The sequence below is a fragment of the Mesocricetus auratus genome, unplaced genomic scaffold, assembly GCF_017639785.1.
Source record: "Mesocricetus auratus isolate SY011 unplaced genomic scaffold, BCM_Maur_2.0 Super-Scaffold_15014, whole genome shotgun sequence".
Lineage (NCBI taxonomy): Eukaryota > Metazoa > Chordata > Mammalia > Rodentia > Cricetidae > Mesocricetus > Mesocricetus auratus.
This window is the reverse complement of record NW_024429186.1, coordinates 34577611-34602727: the sequence shown is the minus strand read 5'-3', so window position 1 is coordinate 34602727 and position 25117 is coordinate 34577611. Positions and strand designations below refer to the sequence as shown.

The 25117-nt window shown below is 47.5% G+C and overlaps 1 protein-coding gene across 9 annotated transcripts in view; it reads left to right on the top strand.

Moving 5' to 3' along the window:
* Sipa1l1 (signal induced proliferation associated 1 like 1) overlaps positions 1 to 24060 on the top strand; it is a 284590-nt gene extending 260530 nt beyond the window's left edge. For 6 of the 9 annotated variants that reach the window (XM_040742801.1, XM_040742799.1, XM_040742802.1 and 3 more), the window contains 7 exons: positions 9397 to 9636; positions 10286 to 10505; positions 13981 to 14227; positions 17619 to 17765; positions 18835 to 18949; positions 21605 to 21689; positions 22301 to 24060. In XM_040742801.1, the coding sequence (XP_040598735.1) occupies positions 9397 to 9636; positions 10286 to 10505; positions 13981 to 14227; positions 17619 to 17765; positions 18835 to 18949; positions 21605 to 21689; positions 22301 to 22444 (1198 nt within the window). In that variant the 3' untranslated portion in view covers positions 22445 to 24060. The remainder of the gene's footprint in view (positions 1 to 9396; positions 9637 to 10285; positions 10506 to 13980; positions 14228 to 17618; positions 17766 to 18834; positions 18950 to 21604; positions 21690 to 22300) is intronic. The other 3 variants (XM_040742806.1, XM_040742805.1, XM_040742807.1) reach the window with 3 other exon arrangements.
* The last annotated feature ends 1057 nt before the right edge of the window (positions 24061 to 25117 follow it).

Below are 25117 nucleotides of genomic sequence, written 5' to 3'. Positions count from 1 at the left end.
TTGTGGTTCAGCTGATCCTGAGCTCACACCCTACAGAAAGCTTAAAGAACCACCTCATACTTACACATAGACAGCCTTGTTAGCGGGCCTCCATCACTGACAGATGCCTGCACAAACAGCTCACTGGAGGGAAGACTTATTTTGGTTCTTGGCTTCAAGGGTTTTAGTCTGAGATGTGCTGGATCCATTGTTGGGGTCTAGGGTAAGGCAGGACACAATGTGGTGACAGTTAGGAGTGATTGGCAGGGCCTGCCCCACTTTGTGGTGGCCTAGAAAGAGAGACAGACACACAAGAGCATCCAGAGCGTGCCCTCAGAAACCTGTTTTATCCATCTAGACTCCTAGCCCCAAAGTTTCACCCCCCCCAAAAAAATGCCACTATGTTGTGAGTCCTCCGGTGGTCACTCCTTTATTAGCTCCGAGCCCTTGTGATCAGTCACCTCTTGGTCAGTTGGGGACCAAGCCTTTAGCTAGCAGTTCTCAACCATTGGGTTGTGTCCCTTTGGCAAACCTCTAGCTCCAAAACATATTTACATCATGATTCAAAACAGTAACAGTTATGGTTATGAAGCAGCAAGGTAAATAATTCTGTGGCTGGGGGTCAGCATGACATGGAACTGTATTAAAGGGTCACAGCACTGGGGAGCTTGAGAACCTCTGCTTTTAGCACAGCAGCCTTTCGGGGAGGATATGTCTGTCACACTGAACTCCTATCCCTGCGTTTTGTAACATGCCACCTTGGCACGTTAGAGAACCCAGACCTCTTCAGTCACTCTCATTAGCCAGCTATTCTGCTTGCCTCAGAGCTCTTCTTTATTTCCCAAAGCCCCTGGAGAGCCTCTAGGCAGTGGGGACACACATTTTTATTGTCACCTCGTAGAGGAGGACTTCCCACCGAGCACACATACCCTCAGCCCCTGTGCTTTCAAGTATCACCTAAGCATATCAGCAGCAGGGGTCCTGATGGACAAACAGGAAACAACACTCGGTCCTAATGCTCCCACTTCCAGCTGGATGACTCAAGGTCTCACTCAGAGAATTCAAAAGTCACATAGATTCTCAACCCATGACTCCAGAAAATCACACTCCATATCAGAGCTTGCTGCAGACACATCTGCTTTCATGTGTAGGTTTTAGTACTTATGTGTGTTAGTACTTAAGGCCTGTGTGTCTAGCACAAGCTTTTGAAAGTTATTTATAAGTAAGTTTTTTTTTTAATCTTTAAAATGTAACAAGGAAGAAGTTGGTCATTCTGATAGTCACCAGAGGGGCAGATTCAAGACCAAGAAGACTGCCTGCCTGTGAGACAGCTCAGTTTTGTGAATGGTCCTTTTTTGGTTGACCTCATAGGCTAATGAATTGTCTGTGCCAGAACAGCTCTTTCGTGGGAGCGGTGAGGGGGCTTCTTGGGTGGGGCTTATGCAGCCTGTGTGTGTCTGTCTTACAGCTGCTGTGTTTAAACTTTGCTCTCCAGATCCTGGGCCTCTTTCAGATGTGAGAGAGAATGCTTCCTGCCTTGTTTAGAAACTGTTGCATTGTTTTTATATGCAGTGCTTTTTGCTCCAAATCTTTTCTGGCCAAATTTTGTCAGTTGTTAGCAGTTAATTGATTGCCTGTCTTCTTCACCCCACCTTCCACTCCTGATTCCCAAGTACTGAGAATTGAACCCAGGGCCTGGCATTTGGTAGCCAGATGCTGTACCACTGAGCTGCATCTCCCACTCTTTAGTTTTTGATTCAGAACAGGATTTTTCTAAGCTGTCCGGCTGGCCTTGGACTTCTGATCCGCCTGCCAAAGCCTCCCAAGTGGCTGGTATTGCAGGCCTATACACCAGGCCCGATGGTCTTCATTTTTCTCCCTTGGTTGAATACTGTTTTTCTAAGTATTACAGACTAATTCAGAATTTGAAAGTGCAGCCTCTGGAATCCGAAACCCAGAACTTTGGTTGAAAGCTCCATCAAAAGTTTCATTTGTGCAGAGCTCTGCATGCTGTGAGTAGTAGGGATGCATTGCTTTGCTTCTGTAGAGCCAGCTAGAGCCAGTCTGGATGAAGTATCTTGCTGGATCTCCTCCAGCCTGTAGGAGTGATTAATATTTTATCTGGACTTCAGTGACCAACCAGCAGGAGTAGGAAGCTGAACCATTGTGTCCGAAGTTGGAAGTGCATGTTCAGCAATGAGCCCTGTGTCAAGCCTGAGGGTCTGCTGCAAAGCTGCCCCATAGCCCTGCCCCTCACACAACCCTTCCTCAGCTCACATGCAAGCCCAGGCCTTCCAAATGCAGGAAGTAGCAGCCCAAAGTGATGCAGCAAGCGTAGAGGTCATTGCTTGCCACCTTAAGCATCCTCTCAAGGTAAGAATTTATGCACATGCTTCATTAAGGAAAAAAGGGCTCTGCAGAAGAGGTTCCATGACCTGTGCCAGAGGCCAGCCTGGAACAGTCTTCTCCTTGTCATCACGTTGCCGCATCCCTCCATCTATAGCCAAAACACTTTTACTTAAAGAGAAATGGTTTTGTTCAGCCAGATCCTAAACATGGAGGTGAATGTTTGTCTTTTGCTTTTACTTCTAAGTTTAGGAGAAGATCTGGTCAATTCTATTTGCTTTAACCTAACTATTGGGTGTAAGTCATTGACTATATTGAAAGAAGTGAAAAAAATGTATTGCACCCTTTACCACATGCAAATCAATCAAGAGACTCAAGGACATGGATTTGAGCCTGAAATCAATGCCAAGTCACTTCTTCCACTGTCCTCCAGCTCTGTGGCCTGTGACCAGCCACTCCAGGCCCATCTCTTCCCTGTCATCTCATGATACTGGCTCTGTTGAGAATGGAAAAGGTTATCACAAACATAACCTTGGAAATGTACCCAAGGCAAGAGAACACCTGATTATCGTGTCTCTCACAGCTCCCGTGTGCACCCACAGTTCCCATGATGCTGCGGGCTGACACACCTGTGGCTCACATTTACATAGTTGGGAGCTGAGGGCTGACACACCTGTGGTCCACATTTACACAGTTGGGAGCTGAGGGCTGACACACCTGTGACTCACATTTATATAGTTGGGAGCTGCAGGCTGACACACCTGTGGTCCACATTTACACAGTTGGGAGCTGAGGGCTGACACACCTGTGACTCACATTTACACAGTTGGGAGCTGTGGACTGACACACCTGTGGCTCACATTTACACAGTTGGGTGCTGCGGGCTGACACACCTGTGGTCCACATTTACACAGTTGGGTGCTGCGGGCTGACACACCTGTGGCTCACATTTACACAGTTGGGTGCTGCAGGCTGACACACCTGTGGTCTGCAGTGACCCTTGCGCCTCTCCTCACCCACGTCATCCCCAGGCTGCACATGCATGCTCTCTGCTCACCACACTTGCTTCTTGCAAAGGAACAGCTTTGTTTCCTGTGTTCTCTCTGCTCCCAGCCAACTTAACCACCAGACTTCCCTTGCCTGCTTCCCCCGGTGCTTTAATACAAGTGTCTCCTGAAGCCCTCCAGAATCATGGAGCTGATAGTAGAGAATTAGTCAGTGTTGAACACAGTGGGCAGAGTCCTGCCTTATCATTATCCTCCATTATCTGTCACCCAAAGACTTGTTATTTGCAGAAGCAATCCCAGGAAACCCTGTCAGCTACCCTCTCCTTGGTCATAGGCCAGCATCCAGCCTTGGCCCAGATTTTGTCATAGTCATTTGACAGGTGACTAATTGCTGCTTTTCCCTTTCTGAAAATACCATCTTCACAGGCCAGCACAGAAACTCAAGCCCTCATGCCATGCCCAACTATTAGATGTCTCCAAGCATCCCTCTGGCAACTCCTGTAGCAGACAGCGGGCAGCAGCTGTTGCTGCACAGGAAAGATTGGTCTCCGTGGTGATGCAGACATTGAGAAGGGCATCCCCAGCCCCAGTACACAGGATTGGTACCTGGAAATTCCATTATGACATCTGTGCTCCCCCATTCTGCTGGCTCCTTTCTTTGTAGGGTCAGTAGACAGATGCAGGCGCCACCCACCTTACTAGTATGTCTTCTGCAGTCAGCCAGTCCTTCCTGTGAAGACACACAGGAAGTCACAAGGCTACTGCACCTTTATTCATGACTTACTTTGAGCCATAAGTCAAGGTGAGAAGTCTGGATTGGTCAGACTGGTCCAGACTCCTGACCACCCTACTGTCCTTTCTTTTACTTTTGTGTTTAGTAAGTAATACATGTATGTCTTCTCTTCCTTCTAAAAACTCCTACTCTAGAATGGCCAGGGGATCCAAAGCTGTTCCATTTCTTAGGAGGGGGAAAGCATCCTTGAGTGTAGGTGAAAACTGGAGTCACAGAGTCCAGGGACATCTGGCTGGATGCTCAGTGATCTGCTTTGACCATGCTCACTGTCAGACTGGGTTTTCATGTAGTAGTAAGGAATCGATAGGGCATCCTCATCTGTGTTATCTGCTTCTCTTTCCTTTTTGCTCCATGTTTCTGCCTCATTACTTTACACAGTCCTTAGGAAGGGATTCAAGGCATACAGGTAAAACAGAATCATGGCATACTGAATTAACAAGAGTTCTCCAGGATCATGAAACAGCCCACCTGTCTGGGTCCCCGTAAACTCAGAAATGTCAGTTTTCAGTTGGCTATAGTATAATTAAACTCCCTCCAGAGTCTGTTGGCGGATTATATGGCTGTACTACCTGGAGGTGGACTTGGCCAGCAGATGGTCAGCTTCAAGGAGCTCCACCCAGGGCCTGGACCAGAACTATGTAGGAAAGGAGGAGACCACCTATTTTTGATAGCAGTTCTTGGTTCTGGGAAATAAGAGAATCCTTAGAAATGTCTTGACACACGGGTTTTTATGATTCAAGAAAATGCAATATGAACCTGCAACTCTTCAATGATATCGGCTCCTGCACGGGCCACAGCATTGTTTCAGAAACATAGTATCCATGGCTTCGACTCCTGGATCTTGGCAGACACAGAGTGGGGATTTGACCAAGTTAGAGCAGTATAAGCAGTTCGATTGGACTCAAGCAGTGTTTCTCAAACCGTGTGCACACCCGGGGAGATTTTTGCCAAGTTTGTATACACTGATCTAGCTCTGTCTCCATAGATCTCTGGGATTAGAACTCCAAGGTACATGTATTAAAGGTGTCCCAGGTGAAGGCTTGGCTTCTCCTGCCAGAGGTGTGTACCCTAAGGAAGGAAGACAGGCCCATGAATTTCTATTTTTTCTGTTTGTGCCCTTGTTCCCAGATGTAATCAGTTCTTAAACTGGACTGTCTGGTTGTAACCATTAGTAAACAGAAGTACACTGGCTTTTCACACCTGGGGCTGAGTATTAGCCATCATAGTCAGGGATAAAATGAATGGTCAGGTTCATGGTCTTGACTCTCCTAGTGAGGATACCCTTGTAAGCAGAGCACCATTTCTAGGTTTAATTATCTTACAATAAAAATGAAGTAATGCTGAGTTTTAAATACAGTTTGAATAAAGCACTGTGTGCATCCATTATCTCACATTTGAGATGGATTTCCAGCTTACCTTTGATTTAGCCTTGTCTTTCATCATATGTTGAGTGGTTAGAGTTGCCCGGGACTATTCTAAGCATGGGTCATCCAGCAGCAAGCAAGAAAAAAGTCATCTCAGCCCTCCTGGGTTTATACCCAATCAGGAAAGTAGAGTGCAGGCATAATCAAGTGTGCAGTACTCTGCATTGGACAGACACCAAGGAGAAACTACACAGCAAGTATTTTAGTAAGAGCCTGCTGGGTTCCCAGAAGTACTGACCACACAGAGGTAAAGTCCACCTTCAGAGTCTGTGTACTAATACAGACACTCCCCAGATGTCAGCTAGAAAAATAACAGTTAAATTCACATAGAAAAGAAAACCACACATAGCATACACACTACCATCTCCTTTGAACATTTCCCAGCCTCCTCTTTAACTTTCTCTTGGCATAGATCTGTGCAGCTTAGCAGAATACTTGTAAATTAATGAACTGTGTGAAATTTTCTATTCTCCTGCAAATTATTTCTGTTTTGACTCAACTTTAGCCTTTTAAAGTTGTGGAATTTTTTGAATAGCGATGGAATAGCAAAGTATTTGAAAGTGAAATGGCAATTCAAGCATAACTCAGGTACACTAGATTTCAGAGCTTGGGTCATAAGCCACAGCAACCTCTGGCAACACTAGTTCTGGGCAGGGGAGTGGGGGCACACGTCTTTAATCCCAGCACTTCGGTGGCAGAGGCAGATCTCTGTGAGTTTGAGGCCAGCCTGCTCTGCAGAGCGAGTTCCAGGACAGGCTCCAATGCTACACAGAGAAACCCTGTCTCGGAACACCCCCCCCAAAAATGTGAGTTCTCATGTTGCCCACCCTGTCCCACCTACTGCACCAGCATCACTGAAGAGGGGACATGGTCAGCATTTTTAACACACTGTTATTTGAGAGCTGGCTCATTCAAGATGTGTAAGTTCTGCTCTAAACACCAACCAGGGTTAAGGCCTGGGACCTCCTAACTGTGTTCTAACTGTGTGAAGAGATCCTAAAGCAAAATATAAATTTGAAAATCTGCAAACCAAAGACTAGAATCTTGTCTCCAAATAACTAACAGGCTCACCCGCCGCCGCCACCACTCCCTTCCACCTGCCTTGCTGTTTAAGCTTGTCTGGGGCTGCCCTCCTGCGCTGCAGAAGCACCTTGGCTGGCAGCACGGCCTCCCCTGATGTGTGCTGTGCCTCTGATGCCTCCCCAGAGCCCTAGAAGCCTCTCCTTTTTCCTTCAGTCCACTCTCACACTTTGGATCTTCTTTCTGTAGCAGAGATCGGCTGTTGTTTTGTCCTTACTGATGTAATACTCGGCAAGTATTTACATTCCCCCCTCCTTTTAAGATGTGTTATTTCCTTTTTTAATTACATGTGTATGTCAGCAAGGGTATGTCCTGATGTCCCCAGAGGCAGGATGAGAACATTGGCTTTCCTGGAGTGCAGGAAAGGAAAGAAAACCCTGACCCGCCGCAAGGGCAGCACATGCTCTTAGCCACTGAGCCATCTCTCTGGCCCCTCTTCATTTTAAAAGCAACCAGGCGGGATGTTTATCAAGAGGTAACATCACATTGCTTTTAAATTTATGTTGTCCTTGGAGATGTTGTAGGGGCTCCACCTGTTATCACTAGCTGGAAAACTACTTGGGGAGAAATAAAATGTTTGGTGAACGGCTAGTCATTTTTTATTCTGTTTTTCCAAGTTTGAACCTCTTTTTTGCATATTATTATAAAAACAGGACATTTGGTTCTTAATGCTCTGAAGTAGTCGGACCACATTCACAGGGAAAACTCCCCAGACGGATTCTTCCCCCAGGACCTGTCTGACTCTGCCTGCTGAACCTCGAGTACTGATGGGACCCCTTCCTTATATTATTGACTTTTGTTTGCTGTGGATGTTTTCATGGAAGGTTAACGCTCATATGACAAAAGGCAGCAGCAGTATATGAACATCCCTGTTGAGCACTGTAGAGAGAGCAAGCTAGACCATCTCCCATATCCCTACACCTTACTCTGAGCACATTCCTTCCCCAGCCAGACTTATTTTCCTTGATTCTGGACTTAGCAAGAACAGGATCACACCCTCTGTGTCATTCTGTGGTGTCCTTTTCCATCGACACCACAGTGCTGAGGTCTGTCCCTGTGTTCCTGGCCACCTCAGTTAGTTTCCTTTGCTGGTTCCTATTTTGGTTGTCTCTGGTCCGAGGATATTGCAGATTCTGAAACATGCCTTAGTTACACATAGGTGTGCTTTCTCTCACCGTGGTAGGTAAGAGATCGTTATGTCTGAAGGACATATGTTCAGTCTCAGTAGAGGCTGTGATCTAGTTGACTGAATGGTTGTAACAGGAAGACATTACCAGAAGTCCGTAAGAGTGGTAGCTGCATCACGCCCTCTCTGGCATGTGGAATTTTAATGTAGATGTCCTGGTGGCTGTATGATATCCTTGTGGTTTGATTTCTGTCTTCCTTGTACTTGCCGATGCTGAGTGCTGGTGTTCTAGGTCTTCTAGTTATTTGCTCTTTTGAAATTACTGTTCAAATCATTGCCCTGTTTGTTTGTTCACCTTGTTGTCTTGTTTATGTTTAGGAGTCTGGTTTATATATGAATGGGGACTTATCGTTGGGTGTATTTTTCTGCTCCTTTGGATACATAGTTCTTTGTTGTTTTGTGTTTTGAGACAAGGTTTCTCTGTGTAGCCCTGGATATCCCGGACTTACTCTGTTGACCAGGCTGGCCTTGAACTCAGAAATTTGCTCACCTCTACCTCCCAAGTGCTGGGATTAAAGGCATGTGCCACCACCGCCTGACCTGCATGTGTATTTCTTTAATGGGCTTTCGTACTTCCATATTTTCATGATCTCATTTAAAAATGCTCTGCCTCTGTTATAAAAATGTTCTTCCATATTATGGTTCAGAATCTGTGAGTCTGTTTTAATATACAATCCAGGTGGGACTGATTTTGGTGAGTTTTGAGGCCAGAGTGTCATGATGTGTTTTCACTGATATGTATTGTCTCAGTCAGTGGGGATCTGGTTTTTGTTCCTATTGTAACACTTTAAAATATTCTGATAGTTTCACAGTTGCAGAAATTCCTTCCCATGCACCCCATTCTGAGTTTGTCCTTGGTCATCATGTCCCATTGATGAGTGCTACCTGTGTCACTGCTGCACATTACTGCTGACACCTTAATATTTGTTCAGTCAGAGCACTTAGTTTTTGACAAATAGTACTCTGAGGAATGTAACTGCACGTCTGTTGTCGGAGTCACCTGACTTAGATTTCTCCTAAGCAGAACTCAGCAGTGCTCCTATTGTGGATGTGGGCCCTGGGGGCCTCAGAAGGGAAGTATGGGACCCTTGTGTGGGGTGGATGAGATAAGCTCTCATCCCAGCCTTGAGAAGTCTGCCTTGCTCAGTCTTAAAACTTGCCTGGTCGTGAGCAGCCATTTAGAGTTCTATGAGTGCTAGATGCTATAGGGACATGGACCTTGGGTGTCAAAGAGCTGTGCCCCTGACTTGGTTTCCGTTAGGTCCTTAGCCTGGTCTTATCATCACTGTGACTCCCAGATCTGAGGAAGGCAAGACAGACAGACAGACAGACAGACATTGTGACTTCTGCTCCTTTTACTGTCCCTGGTCCCACTGACCATTTGTCACTGTGATCAAACGTCTAAATTTCAGGGAGAGAACAGGAAGGCCAGGTAGCCATCCCTTTTAATCATTTGTTTTTACTCAGATTTCGGTTTTCTTTGACCTCACCTTCACCCCCACCCTGGACACCACTTCCACAGCTGGCTTGGTGACCCTGGGTATACAATGGAGTCACTGTTTCTGTTCTGCCTCTCTGCAGTACCATGAGCTCCCGACACTCTGCAAGCCCAGTGGTGTTCTCCAGTGCCCGAAGCTCACCCAAAGAAGAGCTCCATCCCACCACAACCTCCCAGCTGGCACCTTCCTTCTCCTCCTCTTCCTCATCCTCCTCTGGGCCCAGGACTTTCTACCCCCGCCAGGGTGCCACTAGCAAGTACCTGATCGGATGGAAAAAACCAGAAGGAACCATTAACTCTGTGGGATTTATGGATACAAGAAAGTAAGAGTTCTCCTTCTACATAGTGGTTGGTTTTCTCTGCTCACAGGAAGAGCTGGGGCGGTTTCTTTTGGCCCATGATCCTGGGCTGGGGTGTTGGGGTTGAGGGATTGGCTTAGTGGAGGGATTTTCCTTTCGATTTTTTAATGGAAAAAATTATTCTCCATATAATCTGATCACACTTCTCCCCTCTCCCGAAGAGATTTTATTTGTTAAACAATTTTATAAATTATCCCTCTGCCTCATTTCTTGCGTAAGATGTACTGTGAAGCAGTTTGGGTCTGAGATCTTTACCCATCCTCAGAAAGAGCAGTGTGAAGAAAGAGCAGCGTGAAGGACGCATTCTGGGTGATCGAGCCTCCAGCGTCTGTTAATCTTGGCCAGGCCAGTAGGGCTGGGGGATATGAGACAAAGGATCTTCCCATGTAATAGTCCTGTCATTTTGCTTCGCTGTACAAAGGTGGCACTGGGGATCCATCTCTGGTCTGAACATCTGCTGCTAGTGCTGGCTGAAGGGAGCAGGGTTTCCAATAGAGGAGTTTACTCTGTGGGTTTTGTTTTGTGTTTCACATCGGCACTGTTTCTCTAACAAGCGCTAACCTGAGCATACTCTAATGTAATCAGGAGTCATGCTCTCTGTCTCCCTTTACAGACCATGCCTTGGAGCCAGACCTATTGACTCCATTTCCATCATGTCTCTCCCCAGGCGGCACCAGAGTGATGGTAATGAGATGGCCCACACTAGGCTCCGATCCTCGACCAGGGACCTGCGGGCTTCCCCCAAGCCCACCTCCAAGTCCACCATTGAGGAGGATCTAAAGAAACTCATCGACCTTGAGAGCCCAACTCCCGAATCACAGAAGAATTTCAAGGTAGAAGGCACGATGGGGTGTGGCAGAGAAAAGTCAGCTGTGGCAGGACCTTGGGCTGAGGGTGCTGGACACTCCTCTTCCTCAGCATTGAGCACTCTGTCCCCACGTCCGCATCTCTCTGGTGTGGGTTCCTGTTAAGCTGCCCTTTCCCGGGCCCTCTCTTGTAATGTGTCCTCTTCCTATTCCGAGTGCATGATTCCCTGGTCTGCACTTAGATGGCGTTACTTCCGAGACTCTTTAAAAACACCTGTGGCTACCTTGTCAGCCAGAATGTTTTCCATGTGGCCTCCACTCTGCCTTCTGTCCATAAGGTCCTCTTCTCACGTGTCCCCAGCATGCCTGCTGATCTCCATGTCAGTCAGAGCAGCTGCCTCGTGGCCAAACTCTCTACTCAAAGCCTCGTTTCTCGCTCCGAAGTCTAGAATGTGGGTCTCTTCCCTAGAGCCAGGTCCTCCTCTCCGCCCATCTTGGATGTCCTAATGCAGACTTGTGTGTGTGCAGATTTGTGGGTGTCCTTCAGCAGCCAGCCTTCTGCTGGATACCTTGGCAGGTTTTTCTGCCTACCTCATTGCAGGGCCTGGAAAGCTGCCAAAGGCTTTTTGTATCTGTGGTCTCAGACATGAAGGCCTGAGGAATTCCTTCTCTCCTGGGTGTGAGATGTTTCTGCTCATGTCTTCTGGGCAGCCCCAGGGAAATGGAAGCCACTCCAGGAAGGTCATGGCGGTGAACTCTGAGGGTTTCTCTCCTTGAACTTGACCCTGAGTCGAGGGTGACTAGAAAGCTTAGTTTCAAGTGAGAAAGTGTTGGAAATGAAAGCTAGAAAATCCTTCCTACACACCAGCCTGCACTGTAGTCAGTGAGTGGTGTACCAGGTGAAGCAGCCTTATGCTCCTGTCACCCCTGGGCTTTTCTGTGCACGTGTGTGCACATGCACCACACACATAGATCGCATATATCCCTAAACTGAAAAGTCAGCACTTATAGGAATTACATGTGTCCCAAAGGCCACTCTTTGGTTTTGCTGGGAAATAAATGGTTTATTAACATGATTTATGGATACAGCCATCCCTCTGTCATCTCTGTTTCGGAAGCCAGCACTTAGCAGTTCTGACTCATCATCCAGGGAACAAATGGTTCCCTTAGCAACCTTGAGAAAGATGGCACTTGAAACTTAGCCATCAAAACCCAAGGTGGCATATTAAAATTCTGCAGTCCCGGTTTCAATGTAAAAATTATTTCAAATGTGCTCTTTGAGGTTGGAAGATAGTAAAACTTGCCCCCCCAAAGTAATCTTTTTCTCTAAATCCTACTTGAACGGTTTGTGTTTTCCTTTTCTTTTTTTGGCTGGGGGTAAGCTCAGAGTTTCCGTTCCTTGGATTTACTCATGCAGTGGGAATAATTGAAGGTGATGCCTGTCTTTCCTTATTCCAGGTTCTGGCTTTAATTTCCGAAATGAATTACTTTAGCACTGCTATTTGAATCAGGGTGTACTTCTCTGTGTACTAACTCTGACATGAGACCCTCTGCAAACACAGTGCGGGCTCTGACCTTTGCAGCAGGAGTCTGGAGAGGCAGTGGTGTGCTGCTTTTCCTCTCCAGTGTGTCCTTCTTGAGCTGGTTTTCTTTCAGATGAGTTTGGCTAGGTAGCTCCAGTGTGTCTTCTGGTAGACTTCCAGATATCATGACTCTGTGGTGTAAGGGGGGTTACATAGCCTGGAGAAGCCTCCCAGGCCAGTCCTGACTCAGGGCTTCAAGCTGGCAGCAAGCTTCAGGAAGAGGCCTAGGAAAACCATTTCTATCCTAGAGACTTGGAGCCCACAGCGGACTTCCTATCCTACAAGCCGTCGGTCCTCACTCTGCTGCCAGTAGAGCGCAATTAGTCAGTGCTGTGCCCCAGCCTTGAGAATGCTGATGGAGCTGTACCGCACCTCCCTGGCAGAATGGGATCACCTTGTTTGCTGCAGGCAGCATACTGTCCTGCTTCCCAGCCAATGATCTCAGGCTCACCTGAGCAAGGGACTCCTCACAGTGCTAGTATGTAGGAAAATCAACTAGTTTCCTTGAGTGCTGGTGACTCCGTGTCACTGACAGGACAATTGGGAATGATCAGAACAGGGACAGCATGGGGTGAAGGAGGTCTGAGTCACTGCTGGCAGGAGCGGAGATGGAATAGGAAGCCATCTCTGCTGGGCTGTGATCAAACTGGGGGAATCAGTGATCTCCAAATGGTTCAATAGATTTACATTGGGAAGCCTCCCACCTATTTTTAAAGTAAAATCATCCGCAAAAGCTCAATCTGTAGAACTGAACTTCTGTGATAGGAGAGATGACTGACGTGGCTATGGTTCCTGCCTAACCCTTGCCCTAGCAGTGAGTGCTGTAAGAAACTCTTTGGGCACCTGTCGTTGTGTTCTCTGAAATCTGGCTCTGACAGCCAGCTGGGAGCTTCTTACCCCAGGGCTGACTGCACTGCTCCATAGCCCTAGGTAATCCCAGGCCCCACCCCCACAGGTGGGAGCTGAAGACGATGAGGTGAGGTGTGCTGCCCATTTCTAACAAGACTCGGTACTGCTGTATCTCAAGGGCAGAAAGCTCCCAGGCAGACTCTGTCTTTCCACACCTGCCCTGCTTCCCAGGGGGCAGGGTTCTGGAAAACTAATAGTGTGCTGTCCAGAAGAATGTTCTTGGTTCCCAAAGAGGCAAAACAGGAATTGGTGTAGAGTTTATCTCCTGTAAATCCCTCAGAGATGCTCACTGGAAGTTAAGACCTGCTAAAGCCTGAGGTGCTAAGAAAGATCAGTGGGACATATTAAAGTGGAATCTGAGAGCTGTGTGTGACCGACCGGCAGTAGCCTTGTGTGATGGTTCTAGAACCTTGAAAACAGAAAAGCTGTGATTTCATTTTACCAAAACAAAACTAGTTAGAAATCTAGTTAATGTCTGTGAAAGATCCGTCACTTCTCACAAACTGATCATAGTGGCTTAGTCCTAGACCAACTTGTGCATACCTTGGATTTAACTTGTCATGATTTTAAAGAATATTTACTGACTTATTTGTGTGTGTGTGTGTGTGTGTGTGTGTGTGATAGGTATGTGTGTATAGTTTATGCTTGTGTGTTGAGTTTGTATGTACGTGTTTATATGAGAGTGTGTGTCTGCCATGGTGCATGCATTTACCAGGCAAGTGGGTCTCCTGAGTTTCAGGCCTGCCAGGGTTACAGAGTAAGAGCCCTCATCTCAAAAACAAACAAAACATCATTTATCTTGTTATTCAGTACCATGTAATATTGATAAATCATGGGTCTGTGTTCCATACTGAACATGGGTAGAACTTGTCTCTCCCTAGGATGTAGGATTGGATGGGGCTCCAACACTGGATGGGGTTCATCTGGAGACAACACCCCACTGCTTCACCCCACCTTGGTCTTGTTCTCCGACCCAGCGCCCTGACCCCAGTCTGTCTTCTGTTTTCCAGTTCCACGCACTGTCCTCCCCACAGTCTCCATTCCCCCCCACCCCTACCTCCCGGCGGGCCTTGCACAGGACACTGTCTGATGAGAGCATTTACAGCGGCCAGAGGGAGCACTTCTTCGCCTCCAGGGCTTCACTTTTAGACCAAGCCCTGCCCAACGATGTCCTCTTCAGCAGTACCTACCCGTCTCTCCCCAAGTCACTTCCACTGAGGAGGCCATCTTACACATTGGGAATGAAGTCGTTGCATGGTAAGTGTGCCCGCCGCTGCAGCTGGGCAGCCCTGTGGATGGCCCATGGCCCAGGATGGCTGGCAGCCATTCGTTTCCTGAGGGACAGTTGTGGAGGAATTCCTACCTCTACCCCATCCTTCAGTTGTGGAGGAATTCCTACCTCTACCCCATCCTTCAGTTGTGGAGGAATTCCTACCTCTACCCCATCCTTCAGTTGTGGAGGAATTCCTACCTCTACCCCATCCTTCAGTTGTGGAGGAATTCCTACCTCTACCCCATCCTTCAGTTGTGGAGGAATTCCTACCTCTACCCCATCCTTCAGTTGTGGAGGAATTCCTACCTCTACCCCATCCTTCAGTTGTGGAGGAATTCCTACCTCTACCCCATCCTTCAGTTGTGGAGGAATTCCTACCTCTACCCCATCCTTCAGTTGTGGAGGAATTCCTACCTCTACCCCATCCTTCAGTTGTGGAGGAATTCCTACCTCTACCCCATCCTTCAGTTGTGGAGGAATTCCTACCTCTACCCCATCCTTCAGTTGTGGAGGAATTCCTACCTCTACCCCATCCTTCAGTTGTGAAGGAATTCCTACCTCTACCCCATCCTTCAGTTGTGGAGGAATTCCTACCTCTACCCCATCCTTCAGTTGTGGAGGAATTCCTACCTCTACCCCATCCTTCAGTTGTGGAGGAATTCCTACCTCTACCCCATCCTTCAGTTGTGGAGGAATTCCTACCTCTACCCCATCCTTCAGTTGCTCCCTCCCGCCTACAATCACAGACTACAGGTTACCACAGCATTGGTCAACACTGGTTGCTAGACCTTACCTAAGACCTGCTGAGTTGACTTGACTCTGAAAGAATAGTCTGGGAATCCTTGTTTTGGGCAGATGTGCTAGCCACTGAAATAGCATTTGGCAAACAAGGCTAACATGAGATTAATAATTTCATAGTGAAATGTGCCCTGCTTTCCTCAGCTGCCGTAAGATCCCAGATCTGCTCCAGCCAGTCAGCCGGGGATCTTCCGGGAAAAGAGCTAGGAATCGTGGTACCTCTGTATCCTAGCCCTCAGTCTATATACTGTGCTCGATTTGCGGCCTCGCTAGATCCCAGTTTTATTAAAAGCCATATTCTGGGACTTTAGACTTAAGTGTTTTTCTTTCTCCGTCTGCCCAAATCCACTCCAGGGCTCACCTGATAGCCATGGCTAAGTCCAGCAGCCACAGCACAGGACCTCATGTCTTATCCTTCGCTATTCACACCGTCATAACCAGATTTGTCTCTGCCTTTTCCCTTCTGTGAACTCTGCCGCAGCAGTCACATATATCAGACCCATGTTTCTTCCCCTTCTCTGCAGCCATGTCTTCTAAGCGTCCTGATTGCTCTGCACTTTCTTGAGCTCTCATTGGCGCTCATGAACATTCTCGCACAACTCCATACAGCTCAGACACTCCCAGGCTCCCTCTCGCTACTCAGGGACCATGCCACCTCCTTTGCTACTCCCTGTCCCACCTACAGCTTAAGTCTAGGTTGGCTTTGCCCCAGAAACTCACTCCCCAGTGAACCAAAGCCAGCGCATGAAGTACTGCTTCCTGCCACAGGCTCTTTAGAGCAGTGGTTCTCATCCTTCCTAACCCTGCAGCCCTTTAACACGGTTCCTTATGTTATAGGGACCCCAACCATAAATGTATTTACATTGCTGCTTCATGACTTGTCCATCCTTCACAAGCAATGAAAAGTAGTGTGCCTCTCCCCACCCATGCGGGTATGCGCACCACAATCATGCCTCAGAATGGTCTGACCCCTAGAGGCTTATGAATGATCTAAGGAAATAGTCCAGAAAAACTGCTTCCACTCGGGCATCACCCCACCGCAGCAGCTTATGGATAAAGGCTGAGTGGTTCCTCAGAGAGCGTGAGGAGGGAGGAACACATGTCCTCGCTGTGCACCTTCCCGTCCCAAATCCTTCGAGAAGCCAGGAGCACCTGTGGTCCCATACTTAGTAGCCTCGTTTGGTGTCTGCCACTGGAATGTGTTTAGGGGATGGAGGTGGTAGTTTTGTTCCCTTTTCCCTATATGGAAACTGGAGCATCAGGGATGAAAGGACAGAAAGGTTACAAGTGACAAACAAAATTATCTGTTCTGCCTACACACCCTTGGTGGGATCAGGTTTAAATACAGCTGAGCACTGAATGTCTTCCAGGTTTGCTGACTCCCACTTGCTCATAATTTTGCTCGTTTTACAAAAACTAACAGCCAGCAACTCACTTTACCGTGTTTCTTACACAGTTTGAAAGGGAAAACATGTACTAAATATACCTTGGCTTACGAGGCTGGTGTCACAGGCACAACTTTCATCCCTTGGAAATGGGGATTTCTGGAGCCACGTTGCTTTTCAGTGAGCTTTGCTTAACTGTTTCAGAGCTTTGGTGCTACAGCACATTTGAGGGGTACGATCATGGGGTACAACTATGCTGCTTTCACCCCCGCTGCTGCCTCTAGGTTTCCTGTTTTCCCTACTGCCCTGTTTTTCACTTGTCTGCCTTCGAGACCCTGAGCAGCAACAGTGTGCCCTCATGTGACCCAGGGTAGCCCCTGGAACTCCAAACAAGTGTTTTTATCATCGTCAGTCATTACAAGGATTTAATGTTTGTAATGAATAACCTTTCCCATTAGAAAAAGGTAGATGTTGGATTGCTGTAATATTGCTGATCAGGGTGTTGTTCAAGTGATTCCCAGGATCCCTGGGGTGGAGAATAACGTCAGTGCCTCCTAAATGTCCCTTCCCAGTCTGGCTCCGATGGGAGACTTAGCACTTTGAGTGCGATCTGTTCTGCTTCTCATACTGCCTAACTACATCCCAACATGGAACCAGTAGGCTGTTCCTGGGATGCAAAGCACAGGTGGCCAGGGCTACACCTGTCCTTCCCCCCTCTTGAACATAGAGCCTGCAGATGCTGGGGTCAGATCTCAGCTTGTGGTCCAGATAAAAGGGGACCCTGTTGTTCCTCTAATAGGCATTAGCATTCCTGGGCTGTGACCAGTTCTCCAGTAGAGTCGGCCTCTTCTCCTCAGATGAATCCTTCGACACTGTGATGAGAAGCTGTGGGCACTAGAGCTAGCCCCTTGCCCCACTGAGGACAAGCGGTTCTTCACAGCAGATCTATGCATGGTCCCGGTGCAAAACTAAGTTTCTCATGACTCCCATTCTTGGGAGAGAGATGGTGAGAGGTATTTTTAAGATGGAAAGAGACTGGAGGAAGGCAGGTCTGCTTCACTAATGGCCTTCTAGCCTACACATTGATTTCATCAACAAATGGCTTGCACATCAATTGTGTTAACAGGAAATGGGTACGTTCTTGAGCGCTTCAGCTGTGGGCACAAGTGTTACCTTGTTGTTCCCTCTGTAGGAGAATTCTCTGCCTCGGACAGCTCCCTCACTGACATCCAGGAAACCCGAAGGCAGCCCATCCCTGACCCCGGCCTAATGCCCCTGCCTGATACTGCCGCAGACTTGGACTGGTCCAACCTAGTAGATGCCGCCAAAGCCTATGAGGGTGAGTGAGGTTGCTGACCACCACCACAGATCTGACCGATGCGCCACTCTGGGCACACGACAAGTGTGCTTCACCTACAGAGCCAGAGCCCAGAGCCTAGTGCTGAGATCTGGTGAACCAGATGCTGGGCTGGGAGCATCTTGTACTCAGATGGAACTTGATGTTCCCTCTATACAGAAATTCATGTGACTCCTGTAGCTCGTAAATGTAGTGGCCCCCAGGATGCTCTGGTCTGTAGATATGAGACTAAACGCAAGGCAGTGTTTATTGATAGAGGCTGTCTTCTGTCATTGCTTCAGTAAGATTATCCTTCCAAAACTTTTTTGATGCTAAAATTGTCTTTGTAAAGTTGTAGTAACAGTAAATTCTGTTTATTGCTCTCACTTAGGAGAATTGAAAATAACTATTCTGTCAGGTTTCAATTTAGAGAGTGGAGTTATTAGGTCTCACAGTTCAGAAATAGAGTGACCAAGGCTATCACTGCCTTCCTGCTTCTTTAGCTCATGGAACTTCCCTGACTTAACTTGGTTTTTCAGTTCGCTGACTAAACTCCATATAGGTTTGCAGTTGGGATATATGTAAGCAGTTGGTGTGGACATAGTGCTAAAACCCACCCGAGTTGGCCTTATGGAAAACGTCCTTGAAGAACTTACCAAGAAACTTCATTTTAGCCTTCCAGGACATTTATATCTTTATAAAAGCTTTGGTATAGATTTTGGCACAAGGCTTCTTTGTGGAGAAGCTGTCACTAGGACACTGCTTTGATGCGCAGGGAAGGGGCCTAGAAATGGATTCACACCAGCTGTCTTTTCAGGGGCACTTAGACTGTCACAGTCTTTCCCTGGGAGGGTTAGAGACTACTCAAACCTAACTGTGTGTTGGTGAAGCCTGACCATCATGTGGTCTGCTAGTGTGCTCTGCAGGTAGGTCCTCAGGGATAGTCCCTGTCCTTGATGCTTCCTAACTGTGTGTTGGTGAAGCCTGACCATCGTGTGGTCTGCTAGTGTGCTCTGCAGGGAGGTCCTCAGGGATAGTCCCTGTCCTTAATGCTTCCTCACCTCTCTTCCAGTCCAGAGAGCCTCGTTTTTTGCTGCTAGTGATGAAAACCATCGCCCTTTGAGTGCGGCCTCCAACAGCGAGCAGCTGGAGGAGCAGGCCCTGGTCCAGATGAAGTCCTACAGCAGGTTGGTCACCCAGTGCTGAGGGCACCACTCTGCACCATGTGTCGCCCCCGTAGTGGCAGAGGTGGCGAAGAGGAGATGGAAGGCCCATGGATGAGCCGAGTGAAGCTTGGCTGCGATGCCAGACGTTTGGCTTTTTAGTTAGAACTCTTCTTGACTGACTACTGTACACACAATTAAACTGGTTTGATGTTTAAGGAGAAAATGATGAATATTCTTTATTATTCAGTGTCACACTTCACCTGTGCCCCTGGAGCTTATTAGGTAAAGTAAGAGAAATCGTTGGTCACAAATGCCCCTGAGCTCTTGGGAATTAGTCTTAAAATCTGACTTTTGAGTTTTCTCAGCTATTTTGGCCACCTGGACTGCTGTCTGCTCCGCTCCCAGCATTCTGCCTCTCCTCTCCTGTGTTTAAAACAGGAGGGCAGGCTGGCTAAGAGCGTTTGTAAGATGGGGCAGGTTGGTAGTAACTGAAGCCAGGAGAGCCTCTGAATTCCCATCATGGACTTGAGACTTGGACTGTGTGGGAGCAGTGTTTCCTGTTTCCCTTGGCTTCCAGTGGTTGAGGTGAGGTCTGAGATGATGTCTTCCTTAGTCAGCATCCCAGCAGCCAGCTGTGGAGCTTGCAGAATAGTCTCGTCAATGGAAATTCCTGCCCTGAGTCCTCCTGGGGATGCTTGGGAACCAAGGAACCAAAATATCTAAGTCAGGTGTGGTAGTCCATACCTGTAATTCCGTACTCTGGAGGCTGAGCTCAGCAGCAAGGTGAGGAGACCAGCCAGGCTGCATTTGGAGACTGCCTCAATAAAAGCAGCGTGTTTCACTCGGATGTCTGTGAGGCGAGATAACAGGGGAGCAGCAGGTACAGGTAAGTGAAGCTGAGGAAGCCACGCTGCTCTAGGTCGGCTCTTGCTTGAGAACTTCTCAACAGGTCCACAGGGATGTGTGCTTAGTTTCTTGTTAATTATGAGGAAAACAGATGTCACAGTCCCTTTTATCATTGGGACAGCTGGGGTAAGCGGAGTGCCAGACTCCTCGAAACTTTGGGCATAAAAAGCCCCGTTGAAGGAGTGTGCTGCATTGGATGAGCTCTGCAGAGAGAGTGAGTCGACCTTTTCTAGGAGGGGTCGTTGTCAGGGATCATAGGACGAGGGAAAGATGGGCACAGCAGGGCAGATGCAGTACATAGACCTTAATGTGCCTTCAGTGCTCTGAGTTCCTCCTAAGAACCTGAGGGATGGATTTGGGCCCCAGGACTCCTTGGGGCCAGTGCCCTGCGGGGCTTCGTGAGGGGCAACTGTTTCCCCATACACAGCTTCCTTTCTGTTCTGCATGTTTGTCCTTCAGCCCAGCCATGAACTGACCAGCCTGTGGCAACACATTGTAGGTTACAGCCGACCGCTTCCCTTTTCTGCTCCATTCACTGTCCACTTTGGTTTTGTCTGAAGAGGCTGGAGACAGTAACACTCACCTTGTGTTCAGTGAACTGGGGGCTTTACTTTTGAAGCCTGTTCCAGACATAAAACTAAGAGAACAGTGGCACAGTTAGTTCATTATTGGTCAGGAATTCCGACTTGAACTTTGACTTTTGAACTGTATTTGAAGAATACTTTTTACTCCATGACTTAGACGGCCAAGAGTTACATCTCTGGCTCTACAAAGAGTCCTCTGCATTTTCCCTACAGAAAGCCCAGCTTTCTGTTGTATGGCTCTTTTTTTTTTAAGACAGGGTTTCTCTGTAGCTTTGGAGGCTGTCCTGGAACTCACTTTGTAGGCCAGGCTGGCCTTGAACTCACAGAGATCCACCTGCCTCTGCCTCCCAAGTGCTGGGATTAAAGGCATGCGCCACCAACGCCTGGCCTGTTGTGTGGTTCTTAAGGAAACCGTTGGCAGCTCACATTCATATAGAGGAGGAGCTGGAAAGAAGCGCTGACTGGTCCTCAGCCTTGGGCTTTGGGGGTGACAGCACCCAGCCGTGTGGTCCTCAAGGCCACCCAGACACACTTGGTGCTCTGCCTGCAAGGTGTGATTAGCACTTTAACTTAACAAAGCTGCTTTACTGGCCCTAATATTAGGCGTTGAATTTGAGATAGTAACTTGACTGACAGGATTTTGAAACATGCCGCCTCTTGTTTTCAATATTTAAGGTATTTAGACTAGCTAAGATGTGAGCATTGTTTGTAGCTACAGTGACCTGCTTAGGGGCCAAGGCCTCTGGGAGCTCTAGACATGCTCTGTGTCAGTGGTCCCAGTGCATACCCTGCATTAGCTACATACAGGTGTAATCACCCTGACACACACACACACACACCCCTGTCTTTTGAAACCTCTATAAGATGTCTTGAGAATAACTGCACTACGTGGCTGTTGGACCTGCAAGCGTACCTCCTGTACTACCAAAGAGACCATTTCCACTTATTGTCATCAACTCTTGTCAAAAGATACAATGTCTTTAACAAAGGACATTGGCTGGCTGTCATTCATACCTGTATCGCCTGTTGTTAAGATCACCATTTTCTCTTTTTAAAGTAAAAAATGCACATTGGGTTGCCATGCTGAGTAATTTGACATTGAAAAACATTTTATAAAACGGGGGTATAAAAACCGCAGCAGCCGTGGCGGTGCCTGCCAGCATGGCCTTTTGTCTCTCCCTCCTAGCAGTAAGGAGTCCTCTCCCACTCTGGCTTCTAAAGTGGACCAGTTGGAAGGGATGCTGAAGATGCTTCGAGAAGATTTGAAGAAGGTAAATGTTCCCAGAACAGATTGCCCAGGCTGTGGGAACAAAATGCCCTTAATTGGGAGAGCTAGGGAGGTCAGTGAGAGGCAAGTGGGTATTTCCCTGCACAATTTCTCTGTACATGTGTTTGGGGGCATCATAGATCTTGGTGCCATTGGCACACGTGGTGTGAGAGTCCTTCATTGTCCTATGTACAGAAAACCTGGTTCCTTTTGGGAAAAGACTCAAGTTTCCCCCAGGCCTCTTTGGGCCTTGTCCTGACCTCCAACCCTCGTGTCAGGTGTCAGGACTATGGGTTCGCATGTAGCCCTTGGTGTTTGGGTTTTCAGACCAAGAGAACTGAAAGCTGTGTTTCTTTGGCTTTGACTTTATCAAGGCAGCAGCCATCAAAGCAGTGGCCTAAAGCTCAAAACTGGCTATGGAACACACATTAATATAATTGCACACCCAGCTGACCCTGTAATGCTGGGTTTTCTGGAGCCCCTGGGCTTGGATCAGATATTTAGTAGACTGCGGAATGGAAAGGGGCCACCTAGAGAGAGTTGGAGCTGCTTCTCCTGAGAGCTGGGTGTGGTGGCTGGGCAGCCCGGGTTACATCTACTTGGCTTTTCCTTCAGGAAAAAGAGGACAAGGCCCATCTCCAGGCAGAGGTGCAGCACTTGCGCCAGGACAATCTGCGGCTGCAGGAAGAGTCCCAGAATGCCTCGGACAAGCTAAAGAAGTTCACAGAGTGGGTCTTCAATACCATAGACATGAGCTGAGGGCAGCTGAGGGAGAGGAGGGGCAGGCTGCTCTCCGTGGGTGCCGTCAGCATCCGTTCAAGCCTTGGAAAATATTCCCGGCATCCCTAGCTCCCACTCTGCTCCTGTCGGACAGTGCACAACACAATTGCAGATCAACAATCATTATCTGCCTTTTGTAGAAAAGAAAAAGAAAAAATGAAATAAAAATTTTAAAAAGTAAAATAAAAGTTTAACTGCTAAAATGTGAATGTCTTTATTTTTTTGCACAATATCTTTATCTGTTATGTATTTACAAAGAAACTGGGCCCAGGACCCAAGTGCCCCCCTGGCCCCTCAGCCTCTGCTTCTGATCGATTTCAGGTAACCCAAGCTCTCCCTGCTATCCAGGCAAACCTCTTTGTTCCTAGGGAAATAAAGGTTTTTCTTTTTAACTGTTGGGAGGGGAGGGGTGTTTCCTTGTCTCCCTTCCTAAAATGCCTGAAGAGGGGATGTTAAGGAAAGGCCCAGCTCCCCTGTGTGGTCTGTGAGGTTTCTACCCTTGCGCCTGTCTGCTAGAGACCTTCAGGGCCAGCAGCACTCACCCTTCTGACCCTGCATCTTGTCCCTTCTTCCCCCAGAAAATGGTCCCCGGTACATTCCTCAGAACTAGGACTCTGGCTTAAGTGAACCCCACTCAATTAGAATCAACCTGTTTTACCTTCCAGGCCCGTAATGTTAATTGGCTCCTGAGTTTTCCCAAATACAAATCTTACCTGTATGCATTTTAAATACATTTTGGTCAAAAGTTTATATATGTATAGTTTCTGTTTGGGATTTTTAAAGATGTAGCACAACTTTTTTTAAGCTTGTTCAAATGGACTAAATTGATAAATCCTTCTTGTCTAAGCAAGACTTCACCATTGTTTTTAATTAGGAAAGCTAACAGTGAATGTTAAACCATGAGTCTAATCCGTGTTCATTTGGGGCAATGCCTGTAATGGAATGGGCTCTTGGAACCTGCATGCTGCAGCGTGGAGTTTACCCACAGCATTTCCTGCATCCTTTCGTGGCCACCCAAAGGACTCTGCTGCAGAAACCACTCCTGCGCTGTTCCTCCCGTCTAGTGATGCAGGCAGCTCTGGGCTCCTCACCGTCACTGCTGTGGAGCTCAGAGATGCAGGACTGGCCAGTGTCCTGGCTATGTGCTGGAAGTTTCCTGCTGTTAAGTGGACCCAACTTGCCCTGGATCCCATCCCCGAGAAACAAAATGGATGGCGCCTGTCTCCCATATACATACCAGACCTGTATGCCATAGATTCACAAATGATTGTGGTTTCTCTGTGGGTTCTTTTCCTGTTAACATTTCTACTGTGGAATTAGGAGGATTTGGGATTGCTTTGGAAGGGTTACAGTCAGCTCCTTAACGTGTGTGAAGGAGCTTGTACACTGGTTGATGTCTCTCTGTAAATGAGAAATAACTGCTAACACCCGAGCATCCTGAAGTCTTGCTTATCTTTTTATTTGCTTTTCCCTTTCCTTTGGGGACTTGGGGCAAGCTATTTATTAGAGTTTTGCAACAGAGTTCTTGTTTGAAGCCTCTAAAGACTACTTGTAAAATCCAAACAATAAAATTCATTTTAAATGCTCTTTTAAAATGGGTTGGTGTTGTTGTTCAGGGTTTTCTTACTTGAGGGACCACCCAGGAATCCGCTGGCCCTCCCGTCCTGATTTTTCTCATCAAGCTCCATTAACTTGAAAGAGGTTGCTGGAAAGTCGGTTCTCCCAGAAGTTTAACAGGCTGCTTCATTCCCTGTCCACAGGTTGGTAGAGAATCCCCATCCTCCTCTCAGATTATTTCCAGAGTGTTGTATAATCAGTTGCCTGTTCTTTATCCGCGTGTGTGTTTTCCATCACAACACTGTCATTTTCTGAGACCAGCATTTGTTTTAATTTTTTTTAGAAAAGCTGACTCTGTCTTTTAATGCTCACTGTCAGATGTTGTGTGCTCAGGGAATACAAATGCCTGCTAATATTAGACTCTGCAAAATATAATTAGAGAAGTTAACCCACTGGAGAAAATGAGTGCATCCTAAACTCAAACAAAAACACAGAAAAATGCTGTTTTTAATTTGCCACATCACCGTCCTTCTCCAGTATGGCAGCTACTTTGAGAGCCGACACAGTTTTCTTCTAGTTGATTTAACAATTTCTACAAATTCTGGAATTGCAAATCTAGGCTACGAGTGGGTACCACAAGACACTGACCAGCCAAAAGATCTGTTCAAGCACAGCTTGTGGTTGCCGGGGAAGCTGGGGGTAGCTCAGCTGGTACAGTGTTTGCTTCACATGCACAAAGCCCTGTGTTTACTCTTCAGCCCCTCCCTCCCCGGCCCCCAGTGCAGTGGCTAGCACACTCAAGAGGTAAAGGCAGGAGGACTAGAAGTTCAAGGTCAGTCTGGGACATATGAGACCCTGTCTCAATAAGCAGGGTAAAAACAGCTTGGCTTTGTACCTTACTACCGAAAGTCTTGGGATCACTGGGCTTCCTAGGTGGGAAAAACCTAGATAGGCCAGTTGGGCTCTAAACCTGTTGCAGGTAATAAGTGGGTGGGATTTCTCCAGAGATGAGGATGGAAACCACAGTCAAGGCTGTAGTTGGTGGCCTACCCAGCACTCTAGAGGCTCAGGCAGGAGGATTGGAGGTTTGGGAAC